Genomic DNA, 14,987 nt, shown 5'->3' with positions numbered 1-14,987 from the left:
GGCCTATGTGGTCGGGTCCTTTCACTATTTTTAAGGCCTACCCCTACGGCACTATTGAACTATGGAACAAGGCCAAAGGCTCTTTCAAGGTTAACGGACAAAGGGTGAAGCATTATCGAGTCGGGGATCCTATCGAAGAAAAGGTGGACATCGCACTCTCTTCCCCATCGCCAACTCAATGAGCAATACTATGGTCGAGCGAGCGACCTTTTAAACAAGCGCTTGCGGGAGGTAACCCATTTTCTTAGCTTTCCCTATTTTCCTTTTCTTTTTTGTTTCAGTATTATGTTTGTGTTGTTTTTGCTTTTGCTTTTCAGAGAACACCGAGCTATGCAAGAAGTGGGATGTCAAGAAAGTCGTCGAAGGTTGATAAAACGAGGAATTACTCGTCACCCTAGCAGACAGGGCATAGGATGCCCAACCGGGCGCAAGAAGCACTGAACAAAAGAGAAGAAAAGGGAAGAAGCGTAGAATTTTTTTTCTAACCCTTACCACCCAGGCAGACCGGGCATGTCATGCCCGACCGGGCGCGAGAGGTAAGAGGAGGGCAAAACGTTTGTTGCTTTCACCGCCCGATCAGACCGGGCATAGGATGCCCGATCGGGCGCGAGAAGCCAAGTTAAGAAAATAGGAGAAAGAAAACAAGAACTTTTCCTAACTCCCTCCGCCGGGTCGACCGGGCGCGAGGGATAGCAGCGATGCAAGACGTATTTCAGAAGGAAAAAAATAAAATCCTCTCACTTCATTCTAATCTTCCATCTTCATTACTCTCACCCTCTCTCTCTCTAAAAATCCCCAAATCCCAATCCCTAACTCTCATCCTCTCCTCTAATCCCCCCAAATTTGGCTCAAATCCTTTCAATTTCTTTATCCTTCATCACTTCTACCCCATATCCAACCTCCATTACTATTCCTATCCCTCCAAACACTCATCTCTCCCAAATTTCATTTTTCTTTTCTAGAGAGAGAAAGCTTGAGAACCATCAATGGCTACAAGGAAGAGAAATATACACTACTACATTTTTTGTCTAATGCAACGTTACAAAAATAGCTAATACAACGGCTAGTTTCATACCGTTGTATTAGACTAGGCTAATCTGTTGTATTACACTAAAACAGGGCTAATACAACGGTTTATACTAACCGTTGTATTAGATGAGCTAATCCAACGGATTATTCTTCTAACACAACGGATAGTGTTCCCGAATTTTTTTTGTTTTTCAGTTGGAGCTAATCCAACGGATCAGACCCAAAAAATAAAATAAAAAAGGAAAAAAGAATAAGACCTAACACAACGGATGAGTAAAAAAAAATAAAAAAAAATTAGAAAATAAAAAAACAGGGAAATGCTAAAATATTAGAGCCAAAAATGAAATTAAAACCCCTTTCCCAAACTTCTCATCAGTCTTTCTTCGTTGTCCTCCCTAGCTCGCTATTGTTCCTTCTTCGTTCTCCTCCCTCGCCGCCGCTGCTTCGTTCTCCTCCCTTGTCGCCGCTGCTTCGTGCTCGAATCTTTATTTAAGGTATACCTTGAATTTTTGTCTACCAATTATCGATTTGTTGATTCTGTTTTGTATTTAGTTTTAGTTTGAACCTTGCATGTGGCTGATTGCTCGAATCTTTGGATTTAGATTTGTTGATTTGTTCGAATGTTGCATGTGGCTGATTACTTGCTTGAGGGTGGTTGTTGGGGTGGTTTTTAGATTTATGAACCCTAATTTCCATGGACAGATGGACTGAATATCTGAATGTACTCTTTTGCATTAATAAATCAAAATATAGTGTTTATAACCGAATCACTACTTTCTTTTTCTGTTTTGATAGAACCTACTTCATATTAATTTTGAAGTGGATTTTCTAATCAAATTTGTTGTTTTTAACTAAATAGTAGCGTGAAATATAATCTGGGTTTGCTTCAATTTTAATATTTTCAAGTGGGTTGCAAATTATACTTATTGGTTTTGACTAATCTGAAGCATTTCATTGTAAAGTTTGATTTGGGTTTGTAGTAATGTGGTTAGAATCAATATTACTCATCTTTGGGGTAAAATTAGTGTACTTATCGATACAGGGATAGATTATGTACTATTTTGGTAATTAAGGTATTAGAGGCAGTATGGAGTTATGGACTATGAAAGAAAGATAGTTTCTTATTTTAACATCAACAAACTATCTGACTTGTTAGCTCTTTCAACTTTTAAACCGACAAATTTATGGACCGCAAGGAACTTAAAAGCAAGAGTATGGAAACTAATAGATGTCCCTGTGCCTATTTGATTGTTTGCTTTATTATTTTTTGTTCATTACTTACTGTTGAATGTTAATTGTTTAGTATGATGTAAATGGTAAATTAGATATGGGTTTTGCTTGTTTTTAAATTCTAATCCACATCAATCAAAATATGGAACATTATGTAACAGCTAAATTAGGGACTTAAGTCAAGCCCTTCTAGAATTATCAAATAATTTTTCCTATTTACTCTGTTAATTTCAATTTTTACCCTAAGGAATGGAAGGCAGAATTAAGAATTGGTGGATGTTTGCCAAATGGAGCGATGAATATGAACAAGGAGTCGACGAATATGTCAAAAGGGCTTTTGCTATTAAGTCTCAAGGAAATCAAATTTGTTGTCCCTGTCAAATTTGTCATTATCGTTTTTGGCAATGTGAAGATGTGTTGAGAGACCATCTAATTTGTCATGATTTTGTTCCAAGATCGGATAAGTTATCAGACTTAGGGTTCAATATCCGAAGAGAAGAAACTATTTTGAATAATGATGAAAGGTCAATCCCTAAAGACTCTAGCGATGACGTAGTGAGGTTGTTGCATGATGCACGTGATGCTTTTAGAGAGGGGCAAAATGATGAGGCAAAAAAGTTTTTGAGGTTAGTTGAAGAAGGGAAAGAAGAATTGTATCCTGGTTCCAAAAATCACTCAAAACTTTCCTTCATGATTCGACTTTTTATTTTGATGTGTGATCATAATCTAACCAATGCGCATTTGGAGATATATTGGAGCTTATAAGGGAGGTGTTGCCTGACGCAAAGTTGCTAACTTCTTTTAATGAAGCGAAAAGTGTATTGAAAGTGTTGAGGTTGGATTATACAAAGATTGATGCATGTCCAAACGATTGCATGATATATTGGGAAGAGCATAAAAATGCAACAACCTCCCATGTTTCTAAAACACCAAGATGCAAATCAAAGGACAAAGAGGATGACATAGAAAATAATAAAGGAAAGACCTATAGGATTCCTCAAAAGATTCTTAGGTACTTTCCGATAAAGATAAAGGCTTCAATGACTATTTATGTTTCAAGAGACAACGAGATACATGACTTGACATGCAGATGGGCGTGAAAATGATCATCTTTTACATCATTCAACTGACGGTCAAGCTTGGAGGGAATTTGATTCCTTGTACAAAGAGTTTTCAGATGACCCGCGCAATGTGAGGCTAGAACTAGCCACAGATGGCTTCAGCCCATTCAATTCAATAAGTATTGTACATAGTACTTGGCCTGTTATGTTGATCAATTACAACTTGCCTCCTTTGATGTTTATGAAGCCTGAGTATTTGATGTTAGCACTACTAATTCTGGGTCCTTCTTCCCCAAGCAATGACCTTGACATATATTTGCAACCACTAATGAAGGACATAAAGGATTTGTGGGAGTTCGGACTGGAAACTTATGATGCTTCGAGTAACCGGAGGTTTTGCATGCATGTAGCATTGATGACTTCCGTGAGTGATTTTCCTGCTTACATGATGTTATCTTGCTGGAGCACAAAAGGATACATGGTGTGCCTTGAGTGTCATTATGAATTAGATTCTGAGTGGTTGCCTTATAGTGCTAACAATGTGTATAGGGCAAATCGTAAATTTCTACCTCCATTTCACCCTTGGCGTCGTAATAAGAGGAATTTTGATGGGAAAGTTGAGGAAAGACATCAACCTACTCCATTGAATGGAATTGATGTAGCTTCTCTGTTGCGTGATTTTCCAGATCAATTTGGAAAGAAGCAAAAGAAACCAAGGCGTGTTGTTGATGATCCAAATCCAGGGAAAAAGAGGGTCATTTTCTTCGAGTTACCATATTGGAAGCATTGTCTTAATCGTCACAACCTCGATGTAATGCATATTGAGAAAAATGTGTTTGATAGTGTCATTCGGACATTGTTAGACATTTCTCATAAGATTAAGAATCATGTGAGTGCTCGTCGAGATTTCGTAGAGCTTATTTTAACGCCGGAGCTTCAACCAAGAGTATTGGAAGATGGTGGCGAAGAATTTCCAAGATCCCACTTTTGGATGTCATTGGAGCAAAAACGTTAGTTCTGCCAAGTCTTCAAAAATGCCAAACTTCCTCAAGGCTATGCTTCTAACATTAGTCGATATGTACAAGTTGGGGAAAGGAAAATTGCAGGCTACAAAAGCCACGACGCACATTTTATAATGAATTATTTGCTCCCAATTGCAGTGAAGACAACATTATCCAAATATGTTGCTACTCCTTTGATTAGACTTTGTGCTTTTTTTAAAAGTATATGGAGTAAAACTATTGATCCTCAACATCTTGAAAAATTGCAATATGAGATAGTTAAAACATTATGCCTACTTGAGAGGATTTTTCCACCTGCCTTTTTTGATATAATGGTACATCTACCTCTACACTTGGTGGGCCAAATTAAGTTGGGTGGACCTGTAAGTTCAAGGTGTATGTATGGGATTGAGAGGTATCTTCATGGACTGAAGTAAGATGTTTGAAATAAAGCTCGTCTAGAAGGCTCAATGGCAGAAGGATATCTAGCCAAAGAATGTGTTGCCTTTGTAGCTAGATTTTTGAAAGGATCAAACTCAGCCACACCTCAGGTTAATGCTTGTAGTACATCACAATCATTTCTTCCGAAGGTAGGACGTCCAATAAAAAGGAAAGGAAGGACATCAAAGAAAAAAGACTGTGAACACATACTTGATCACAATCAATGGGTACAAGCGCATCGTTATGTCTTGTTCAATTGTGACTACGAGGAAGTTGAGAAATATATAAGGTTAGATTACCAACCAAAATGTAGTTTCTTTTCTTTTGCTCTTGGTTTTCAATATGTTTTATTTGTAGTGTTAATAAAATAATCTTTTTATATTTCATAGTGAGCATAAGGAATTTGTAAGCGCTAGGGGAAAAAGGAAATGGAATAGCGTTCAAGATCACAACAAGGATTTTGTGGATTGGTTTAGGGAGAAAGTTGATTTCATTGTTGAAGAGGGTCAAGACATCATCCCTAACAATATCATATGGTTATGAAAAGGGCCTTCTTACATTTCTATAAAGTATACAGGGTACTCAGTCAATGGTTATAGGTTCCATACCATGAAGCGCGATACTAATTGTGTAACTCAAAATAGTGGAGTCACTCTAACGGCTATGACACATAGCTTTGCGAGTTCCAAAGATCAAAATCCTATTGAGGCTAATGTCAATTATTATGGTTCAATAACAGACATCGTTTCTATATCATACCATGGCTACTTCTGTGTCGTCTTATTTAAGTGTGTGTGGTTTCACTCTGAAAAAGATGATGATGAGCTTGTAATGATTAATATGTGTAAGACGACTTCTAAAGAAGAACCATTTATCTTGGAATCTCAAGCACATCAAGTGTTTTATGTTGAAGATCTTAATAGAGATGGTTGGCATTATGCTGTCCAAATCCCTCCTAGAGAGCTTTCTGATGGTTTTTGCCCTAACAATTTACATTACATTATATTGCATTGATTTCCATATTATATTATATTATATTATACTGCATTGTTTTTCATATTATTATCTTTTATGGTTTGTAAACATGTTCTCATTGAATGGCTTCGCAAATGAAGGGGAGTAAAGCAAAAGCTTCTGATTCCCAAAGTCAGCTTACAGACTATGAGTTACAAAGTCTATGAAAATTGAAGTATAATGCTGAAAGAATGTAAGCCCAAGGATCGGGATCCTTGGCGAATAAGTTACTGCAACAAAAAACACGCGACATACTTTGTTCGAGTGTGAGGCAAATTGATGATGGCTCCTCAGGAGATTCTGATATGGAACAGGAAACTCTTGGTACTTGAAAAATACAAGTATATGAAAAGGTATCTTCAGTAACTTGAATTTGTTGCTTTGTATATATATGTATTACTTATATATATTACTTGTTTGATTATGCATTACTTATTTTGCTTTTGTTTTATAGGTCTCTTCTCAACAACATCAAGTTCCCACACGGGAAATTCAAAGGAAGAAGCAAGAATAGCAATTGGGGTCAACAAAGGCATATGTGAAGAAAAGAGCGTTCTGTTCTCCTGGCTCAATGTCAGCGTACCTCAAGTTTTGGAAACGACAAAAAGATGAAGCGTACCTCAATGTCAGCGTACCTCAATGCCCAAGGAACGGATAAGTTATTAGACTTAGGGTTCAATATCCAAAGAGAAGAAACTAGTTTGGATAATGATGAAGGGTCAATCCCAAGTGACTCTAGCGATGACGTAGTGAGGTTGTTGCATGATGCACGTGATACTTTTAGAGAGGGGCAAAATGATGAGGCAAAAACGTTTTTGAGGTTAGTTGAAGAAGGGAAAGAAGAATTGTATCCTGGTTCCAAAAATCACTCAAAACTTTCCTTCATGATTCGACTTTTTATTTTGAAGTGTGATCATAATCTAACCAATGCTGCATTTGGAGATATATTGGAGCTTATAAGGGAGGTGTTTCCTGATGCAAAGTTGCCAACTTCTTTCAATGAAGCGAAAAGTGTTTTGAAAAGGTTGGGGTTGGATTATACAAAGATTGATGCATGTCCAAATGATTGCATGATATATTGGGAAGAGCATGAAAATGCAACAAGCTTCCATGTTTGTAAAACACCAAGATGGAAATCAAAGGACAAAGAGGATGACATAGAAAATGGTAAAGGAAAGACCTATAGGATTCCTCAAAATATTCTTAGGTACTTTCCGATAAAGAAAAGGCTTCAACGACTATTTATGTGTCAAGAGACAGCGAGATACATGACTTGGCATGCGGATGGGCGTTAAAATGATCATCTTTTACATCATCCAGCTGACGGTCAAGCTTATAGGGAATTTGATTCCCAGTACAAAGAGTTTTCTGATGACCCGCGCAATGAGTATAATACATAGTACTTGGCCAGTTATGTTGTTCAATTACAACTTGCCTCCTTGGATGATTATGAAGCCTGAGTATTTGATGTTAGCACTACTAATTCCGGGTCCTTCTTCCCCGGGCAATGACCTTAACATATATTTGCAACCACTAATGAAGGACTTGAAGGATTTGTGGGAGTTCGAACTGGAAACTTATGATGCTTCGAGTAACTAGAGGTTTCACATACATATAGACTACCGTTAGTGATTTTCCTGCTTATGCGATGTTATCTGGCTGAAGCACAAAAGGATACTTGGCGTGCCCTGATTGTCATTATGAATTAGATTCTGAGTGGTTGCCTTATAGTGCTAAGAATGTGTATAGGGCAAATCGTAAATTTCTACCTCCATTTCACCCTTGGCATCGTGATAAGAGGAATTTTGATGGGAAGGTTGAGGAAAGACATCAACCTACTCCATTGACTGGAATTGATGTAGCTAATCTGTTGCGTGATTTTCCAAATGAATTTGGAAAGAAGCAAAAGAAACCAAGGCGTGTTGTTGATGATCCGAATCCATGGAAAAAGAGGGTCATTTTCTTCGAGTTACCATATGGGAAGCATTGTCTTAATCGCCACAACCTCGATGTAATGCATATTGAGAAAAATGTGTTTGATAGTGTCATTGGGACATTGTTAGACATTTCTCAAAAGACCAAGGATCATGTGAGTGCTCGTCGAGATTTGGTAGAGCTTAATTTGATGCCGGAGCTTCAACCAAGAGAATTGGAAGATGGTGGCGAAGAATTTCCAAGATCCCGCTTTTGGATGTCATTGGAGCAAAAATGTAAGTTCTGCCAAGTCTTCAAAAATGCCAAACTTCCTCAAGGCCATGCTTCTAACATTGGTCGATGCGTACAAGTTGAGGAAAGGAAAATTGCAGGCTACAAAAGCCACGATGCACATTTTATGATGAATTATTTGTTCCCAATTGCAGTGAAGACAACATTATCCAAAGATGTTGCTACTCCTTTGATTAGACTTTGTGCTTTTTTTAAAAGTATATGGAGTAAAACTATTGATCCTTAACATCTTGAAAAATTGCAATATGAGATAGTTAAAACATTATGCCTACTTGAGAGGATTTTTCCACCTGCCTTTTTTGATATAATGGTACATCTACCTCTACACTTGGTGGGCCAAATTAAGTTGGGTGAACCTGTAAGTTCAAGGTGTATGTATGGGATTGAGAGGTATCTTCATGGACTGAAGTAAGATGTTTGAAAAAAAACTCGTCAAGAAGGCTCAATGGCAGAAGGATATCTAGCCAAAAAATGTGTTGCCTTTGTAGCTAGATTTTTGAAAGGATCAAACTCAGCCACACCTCAGGTTAATGCTTGTAGTACATCACAATCATTTCTTCCGAAGGTAGGACGTCCAATAAAAAGGAAAGGAAGGACATCAAAGAAAAAAGACTGTGAACACATACTTGATCACAATCAATGGGTACAAGCGCATCGTTATGTCTTGTTCAATTGTGACTACGAGGAAGTTGAGAAATATATAAGGTTAGATTACCAACCAAAATGTAGTTTCTTTTCTTTTGCTCTTGGTTTTCAATATGTTTTATTTGTAGTGTTAATAAAATAATCTTTTTATATTTCATAGTGAGCATAAGGAATTTGTAAGCGCTAGGGGAAAAAGGAAATGGAATAGCGTTCAAGATCACAACAAGGATTTTGTGGATTGGTTTAGGGAGAAAGTTGATTTCATTGTTGAAGAGGGTCAAGACATCATCCCTAACAATATCATATGGTTATGAAAAGGGCCTTCTTACATTTCTATAAAGTATACAGGGTACTCAGTCAATGGTTATAGGTTCCATACCATGAAGCGCGATACTAATTGTGTAACTCAAAATAGTGGAGTCACTCTAACGGCTATGACACATAGCTTTGCGAGTTCCAAAGATCAAAATCCTATTGAGGCTAATGTCAATTATTATGGTTCAATAACAGACATCGTTTCTATATCATACCATGGCTACTTCTGTGTCGTCTTATTTAAGTGTGTGTGGTTTCACTCTGAAAAAGATGATGATGAGCTTGTAATGATTAATATGTGTAAGACGACTTCTAAAGAAGAACCATTTATCTTGGAATCTCAAGCACATCAAGTGTTTTATGTTGAAGATCTTAATAGAGATGGTTGGCATTATGCTGTCCAAATCCCTCCTAGAGAGCTTTCTGATGGTTTTTGCCCTAACAATTTACATTACATTATATTGCATTGATTTCCATATTATATTATATTATATTATACTGCATTGTTTTTCATATTATTATCTTTTATGGTTTGTAAACATGTTCTCATTGAATGGCTTCGCAAATGAAGGGGAGTAAAGCAAAAGCTTCTGATTCCCAAAGTCAGCTTACAGACTATGAGTTACAAAGTCTATGAAAATTGAAGTATAATGCTGAAAGAATGTAAGCCCAAGGATCGGGATCCTTGGCGAATAAGTTACTGCAACAAAAAACACGCGACATACTTTGTTCGAGTGTGAGGCAAATTGATGATGGCTCCTCAGGAGATTCTGATATGGAACAGGAAACTCTTGGTACTTGAAAAATACAAGTATATGAAAAGGTATCTTCAGTAACTTGAATTTGTTGCTTTGTATATATATGTATTACTTATATATATTACTTGTTTGATTATGCATTACTTATTTTGCTTTTGTTTTATAGGTCTCTTCTCAACAACATCAAGTTCCCACACGGGAAATTCAAAGGAAGAAGCAAGAATAGCAATTGGGGTCAACAAAGGCATATGTGAAGAAAAGAGCGTTCTGTTCTCCTGGCTCAATGTCAGCGTACCTCAAGTTTTGGAAACGACAAAAAGATGAAGCGTACCTCAATGTCAGCGTACCTCAATGCCCAAGGAACGGATAAGTTATTAGACTTAGGGTTCAATATCCAAAGAGAAGAAACTAGTTTGGATAATGATGAAGGGTCAATCCCAAGTGACTCTAGCGATGACGTAGTGAGGTTGTTGCATGATGCACGTGATACTTTTAGAGAGGGGCAAAATGATGAGGCAAAAACGTTTTTGAGGTTAGTTGAAGAAGGGAAAGAAGAATTGTATCCTGGTTCCAAAAATCACTCAAAACTTTCCTTCATGATTCGACTTTTTATTTTGAAGTGTGATCATAATCTAACCAATGCTGCATTTGGAGATATATTGGAGCTTATAAGGGAGGTGTTTCCTGATGCAAAGTTGCCAACTTCTTTCAATGAAGCGAAAAGTGTTTTGAAAAGGTTGGGGTTGGATTATACAAAGATTGATGCATGTCCAAATGATTGCATGATATATTGGGAAGAGCATGAAAATGCAACAAGCTTCCATGTTTGTAAAACACCAAGATGGAAATCAAAGGACAAAGAGGATGACATAGAAAATGGTAAAGGAAAGACCTATAGGATTCCTCAAAATATTCTTAGGTACTTTCCGATAAAGAAAAGGCTTCAACGACTATTTATGTGTCAAGAGACAGCGAGATACATGACTTGGCATGCGGATGGGCGTTAAAATGATCATCTTTTACATCATCCAGCTGACGGTCAAGCTTATAGGGAATTTGATTCCCAGTACAAAGAGTTTTCTGATGACCCGCGCAATGAGTATAATACATAGTACTTGGCCAGTTATGTTGTTCAATTACAACTTGCCTCCTTGGATGATTATGAAGCCTGAGTATTTGATGTTAGCACTACTAATTCCGGGTCCTTCTTCCCCGGGCAATGACCTTAACATATATTTGCAACCACTAATGAAGGACTTGAAGGATTTGTGGGAGTTCGAACTGGAAACTTATGATGCTTCGAGTAACTAGAGGTTTCACATACATATAGACTACCGTTAGTGATTTTCCTGCTTATGCGATGTTATCTGGCTGAAGCACAAAAGGATACTTGGCGTGCCCTGATTGTCATTATGAATTAGATTCTGAGTGGTTGCCTTATAGTGCTAAGAATGTGTATAGGGCAAATCGTAAATTTCTACCTCCATTTCACCCTTGGCATCGTGATAAGAGGAATTTTGATGGGAAGGTTGAGGAAAGACATCAACCTACTCCATTGACTGGAATTGATGTAGCTAATCTGTTGCGTGATTTTCCAAATGAATTTGGAAAGAAGCAAAAGAAACCAAGGCGTGTTGTTGATGATCCGAATCCATGGAAAAAGAGGGTCATTTTCTTCGAGTTACCATATGGGAAGCATTGTCTTAATCGCCACAACCTCGATGTAATGCATATTGAGAAAAATGTGTTTGATAGTGTCATTGGGACATTGTTAGACATTTCTCAAAAGACCAAGGATCATGTGAGTGCTCGTCGAGATTTGGTAGAGCTTAATTTGATGCCGGAGCTTCAACCAAGAGAATTGGAAGATGGTGGCGAAGAATTTCCAAGATCCCGCTTTTGGATGTCATTGGAGCAAAAATGTAAGTTCTGCCAAGTCTTCAAAAATGCCAAACTTCCTCAAGGCCATGCTTCTAACATTGGTCGATGCGTACAAGTTGAGGAAAGGAAAATTGCAGGCTACAAAAGCCACGATGCACATTTTATGATGAATTATTTGTTCCCAATTGCAGTGAAGACAACATTATCCAAAGATGTTGCTACTCCTTTGATTAGACTTTGTGCTTTTTTTTAAAAGTATATGGAGTAAAACTATTGATCCTTAACATCTTGAAAAATTGCAATATGAGATAGTTAAAACATTATGCCTACTTGAGAGGATTTTTCCACCTGCCTTTTTTGATATAATGGTACATCTACCTCTACACTTGGTGGGCCAAATTAAGTTGGGTGAACCTGTAAGTTCAAGGTGTATGTATGGGATTGAGAGGTATCTTCATGGACTGAAGTAAGATGTTTGAAAAAAAACTCGTCAAGAAGGCTCAATGGCAGAAGGATATCTAGCCAAAAAATGTGTTGCCTTTGTAGCTAGATTTTTGAAAGGATCAAACTCAGCCACACCTCAGGTTAATGCTTGTAGTACATCACAATCATTTCTTCCGAAGGTAGGACGTCCAATAAAAAGGAAAGGAAGGACATCAAAGAAAAAAGACTGTGAACACATACTTGATCACAATCAATGGGTACAAGCGCATCGTTATGTCTTGTTCAATTGTGACTACGAGGAAGTTGAGAAATATATAAGGTTAGATTACCAACCAAAATGTAGTTTCTTTTCTTTTGCTCTTGGTTTTCAATATGTTTTATTTGTAGTGTTAATAAAATAATCTTTTTATATTTCATAGTGAGCATAAGGAATTTGTAAGCGCTAGGGGAAAAAGGAAATGGAATAGCGTTCAAGATCACAACAAGGATTTTGTGGATTGGTTTAGGGAGAAAGTTGATTTCATTGTTGAAGAGGGTCAAGACATCATCCCTAACAATATCATATGGTTATGAAAAGGGCCTTCTTACATTTCTATAAAGTATACAGGGTACTCAGTCAATGGTTATAGGTTCCATACCATGAAGCGCGATGCTAATTGTGTAACTCAAAATAGTGGAGTCACTATAACGGCCATGACACAGAGCTTTGCAAGTTCCAAAGATCAAAATCTTATTAAGGCTAATGTCAATTATTATGGTTCAATAACAGACATCATTTCAATTTCGTACCATGGCTACTTCTGTGTCGTCTTATTTAAGTGTGTGTGGTTTCACTCTGAAAAAGATGATGATGAGCTTGTAATGATTAATATGTGTAAGACGATTTCTAAAGAAGAACTATTTATCTTGGCATCTCAAGCACATCAAGTGTTATATACATACATACATATATGTACTTCATGTACAAGAACAAATATAGGAGCTAACAGAGCAAAGAAGAGGATTTTGCTTCTCAAATTGGTGTAGCATGAGACTAATTAACTTTCAGGTATTTGTAGGGCAGGGTGGTAGAAAGGGGGTATTTAGACAGGTGTTTGCATGGTGTTTCAGTTTGGAAGATAATTTTGGGATTAGCATGAGACTAATTAACTTTATGTAATTATGAATTATGTTTCTTACTCTGAGATATGATGTAGTGTGTAGTTACATTCCTGAAGCATTTTGTAGTCAGTCCTTGATTTCTCTCAAAAAGTTGGGTTGCATTTTCTTGTTAGTCATATACTTAAAACGGCATTTCTGCTACTTTCCATCAATATCTGTAGGACTGCAGGTCAAGTCTCTCTTTTTTACCTGGTGGAAATGGATTATATTGCTGAATTGGTATCTTGATGCTGAAATCAATTGTGAAATTTATGTGATCAACTTGACCTTGTGGCTTAAAGCTTGGGTGGCTTTGTATATATGATGAGTGGGTTTATGAATTCGATGTCAGATTAAGGTCCTCAATAGATTAGGGGCTTGGGTTCAAGTGTTCAAGACTTATTCAGGCAAATGAACTTTGGTATAAATTGGATAATTTTAAACCTAGAAAACCCCGTTCGACCTTTGTGTATGTTGATAGCTATTCAAAACCTGTCATGACTAGCTAAAATGGATTTGGATTTTATTAGCTATTTTATTACTGGATAGCTAACATCGAAGAGTTAATAAGAATGTTATCTAATTGCTGGTTCTGCTTGAAAACTAAAAGCTGTTTATTAGGACCTTTAGATGGAAACATGATTTGACTGACTACTTTGTGTTGGGACTCCTAAGTCCTGACTCGTAACTGAATAGTAAATTATTCTGTGATTTTCGGTAAATTCTGAAAGTGGAAGGCCACGCATATTTCTGTGTGAAAGTTCAACCAAAGTTAAAGATAAATTCACCCTCACTATTGATACCTGATAGGGTGACCATTTCTTCCTGTGTCAGATTTCTGTAAAAGCTCTGTGTGAGTTGGTCAACATTCATTGAGGGTGCAGGGATGTCTCGTAGCACCTCTGAAGCTAAACAGACTCTTCCATCCCTTCTCCCAGCTGGAAAATCATATACTGGCCCTCTTGTTTGTGAATCAAATCACATGAATTATGTGAATCAGACTCTTCCATCCCTTCTATCCCTTTCTAAAAATCATGTGAACACTTTTCCATTCAAGTTTTCTAACTTTCTTTCAACTGATTTTTCTTATTTTAAAATAGTACTCAGGTATAAATTATCTCAGGTGATTTAGATATGCTATCCAGAACCGTAATATTATGGAATTTTTATTTATGGAATTATGTATATGTGCAAGTGAAAGGTTTGAATTTGTATAAGTTTACTCTGTTAATGCAAATATGTTTTCTAAATTGTGTTGATTGCATAAATATGTTGACTACATTTTGGAACCGTGTGGGCTATAGTGATAGTATTATCTGGATCAGGAATTTGTTGTGTTACTTGGTTTGTTAATATTTGCTTACGAGTTTAGAATGGTCATGATCTATATTTACCATCAAACAAGGGGATAAATTAGAAACAAGTTGAATTTATTTTTTTAACCCTTTGTTTAGTCAGGAAGATTTATTTTTTTTTTCCAGTGGATTTGAATACGTTGAGTTCATAATATAATCATTTTTGTAGATTATTTGGGTTAAGGAGCAGTGTATTAAATCTATATGCTTAAACCTTGATGGCTGCCTTTTAAGAATTCCGGGATTTGATCCTATGAACTTTTTTAGGAAGATTGAATTCTAACTACTAAGCTAACCTCAACATGTTTCGATGTTTACATAAGTTTAATTCATGGTGTGCTTAATTCAATGTGTGATTGATTTGGTCTGATTTTCATGTTGAAATGCCGATTAATTGGGAATAATGTTGTTAAGAACAAATTCAAGGAACAGGAAAACAAATCCATC

General features: G+C 36.9%; 2 protein-coding genes across 2 annotated transcripts; both read left to right on the top strand.

The window, feature by feature from the left end:
- Nucleotides 1-6,384: 6,384 nt before the first annotated feature.
- LOC110719904 lies at nucleotides 6,385-8,228 on the top strand. Its single transcript, XM_021898884.1, has 2 exons — nucleotides 6,385-6,983; nucleotides 7,442-8,228. Exons 1-2 carry the CDS (start codon nucleotides 6,385-6,387, stop codon nucleotides 8,226-8,228), a joined length of 1,386 nt encoding a protein of 461 aa, XP_021754576.1.
- Nucleotides 8,229-10,040: 1,812 nt separating this feature from the next.
- LOC110719903 lies at nucleotides 10,041-11,854 on the top strand. The gene is made up of 2 exons (XM_021898883.1): nucleotides 10,041-10,639; nucleotides 11,098-11,854. Exons 1-2 carry the CDS (start codon nucleotides 10,041-10,043, stop codon nucleotides 11,852-11,854), a joined length of 1,356 nt encoding a protein of 451 aa, XP_021754575.1.
- Nucleotides 11,855-14,987: the final 3,133 nt, after the last annotated feature.

This window comes from Chenopodium quinoa, unplaced genomic scaffold (assembly GCF_001683475.1).
Source record: "Chenopodium quinoa cultivar QQ74 unplaced genomic scaffold, ASM168347v1, whole genome shotgun sequence".
Classification (NCBI taxonomy): domain Eukaryota; kingdom Viridiplantae; phylum Streptophyta; class Magnoliopsida; order Caryophyllales; family Amaranthaceae; genus Chenopodium; species Chenopodium quinoa.
The sequence above is the reverse complement of the archived record's forward strand: the minus strand, read 5'-3'. Positions and strand labels throughout refer to the sequence as shown.

Bases quoted from the DNA above. Each gene is read 5' to 3' on its own strand.
- LOC110719904 (XM_021898884.1), top strand. From the start codon at position 6,385: ATGAAGCGTACCTCAATGTCAGCGTACCTCAATGCCCAAGGAACGGAT. The intron at 6,984-7,441 runs GTACTTTCCGAT...ATCTGGCTGAAG, and splicing joins ATTCCTCAAAATATTCTTAG to CACAAAAGGATACTTGGCGT.
- LOC110719903 (XM_021898883.1), top strand. From the start codon at position 10,041: ATGAAGCGTACCTCAATGTCAGCGTACCTCAATGCCCAAGGAACGGAT. The intron at 10,640-11,097 runs GTACTTTCCGAT...ATCTGGCTGAAG, and splicing joins ATTCCTCAAAATATTCTTAG to CACAAAAGGATACTTGGCGT.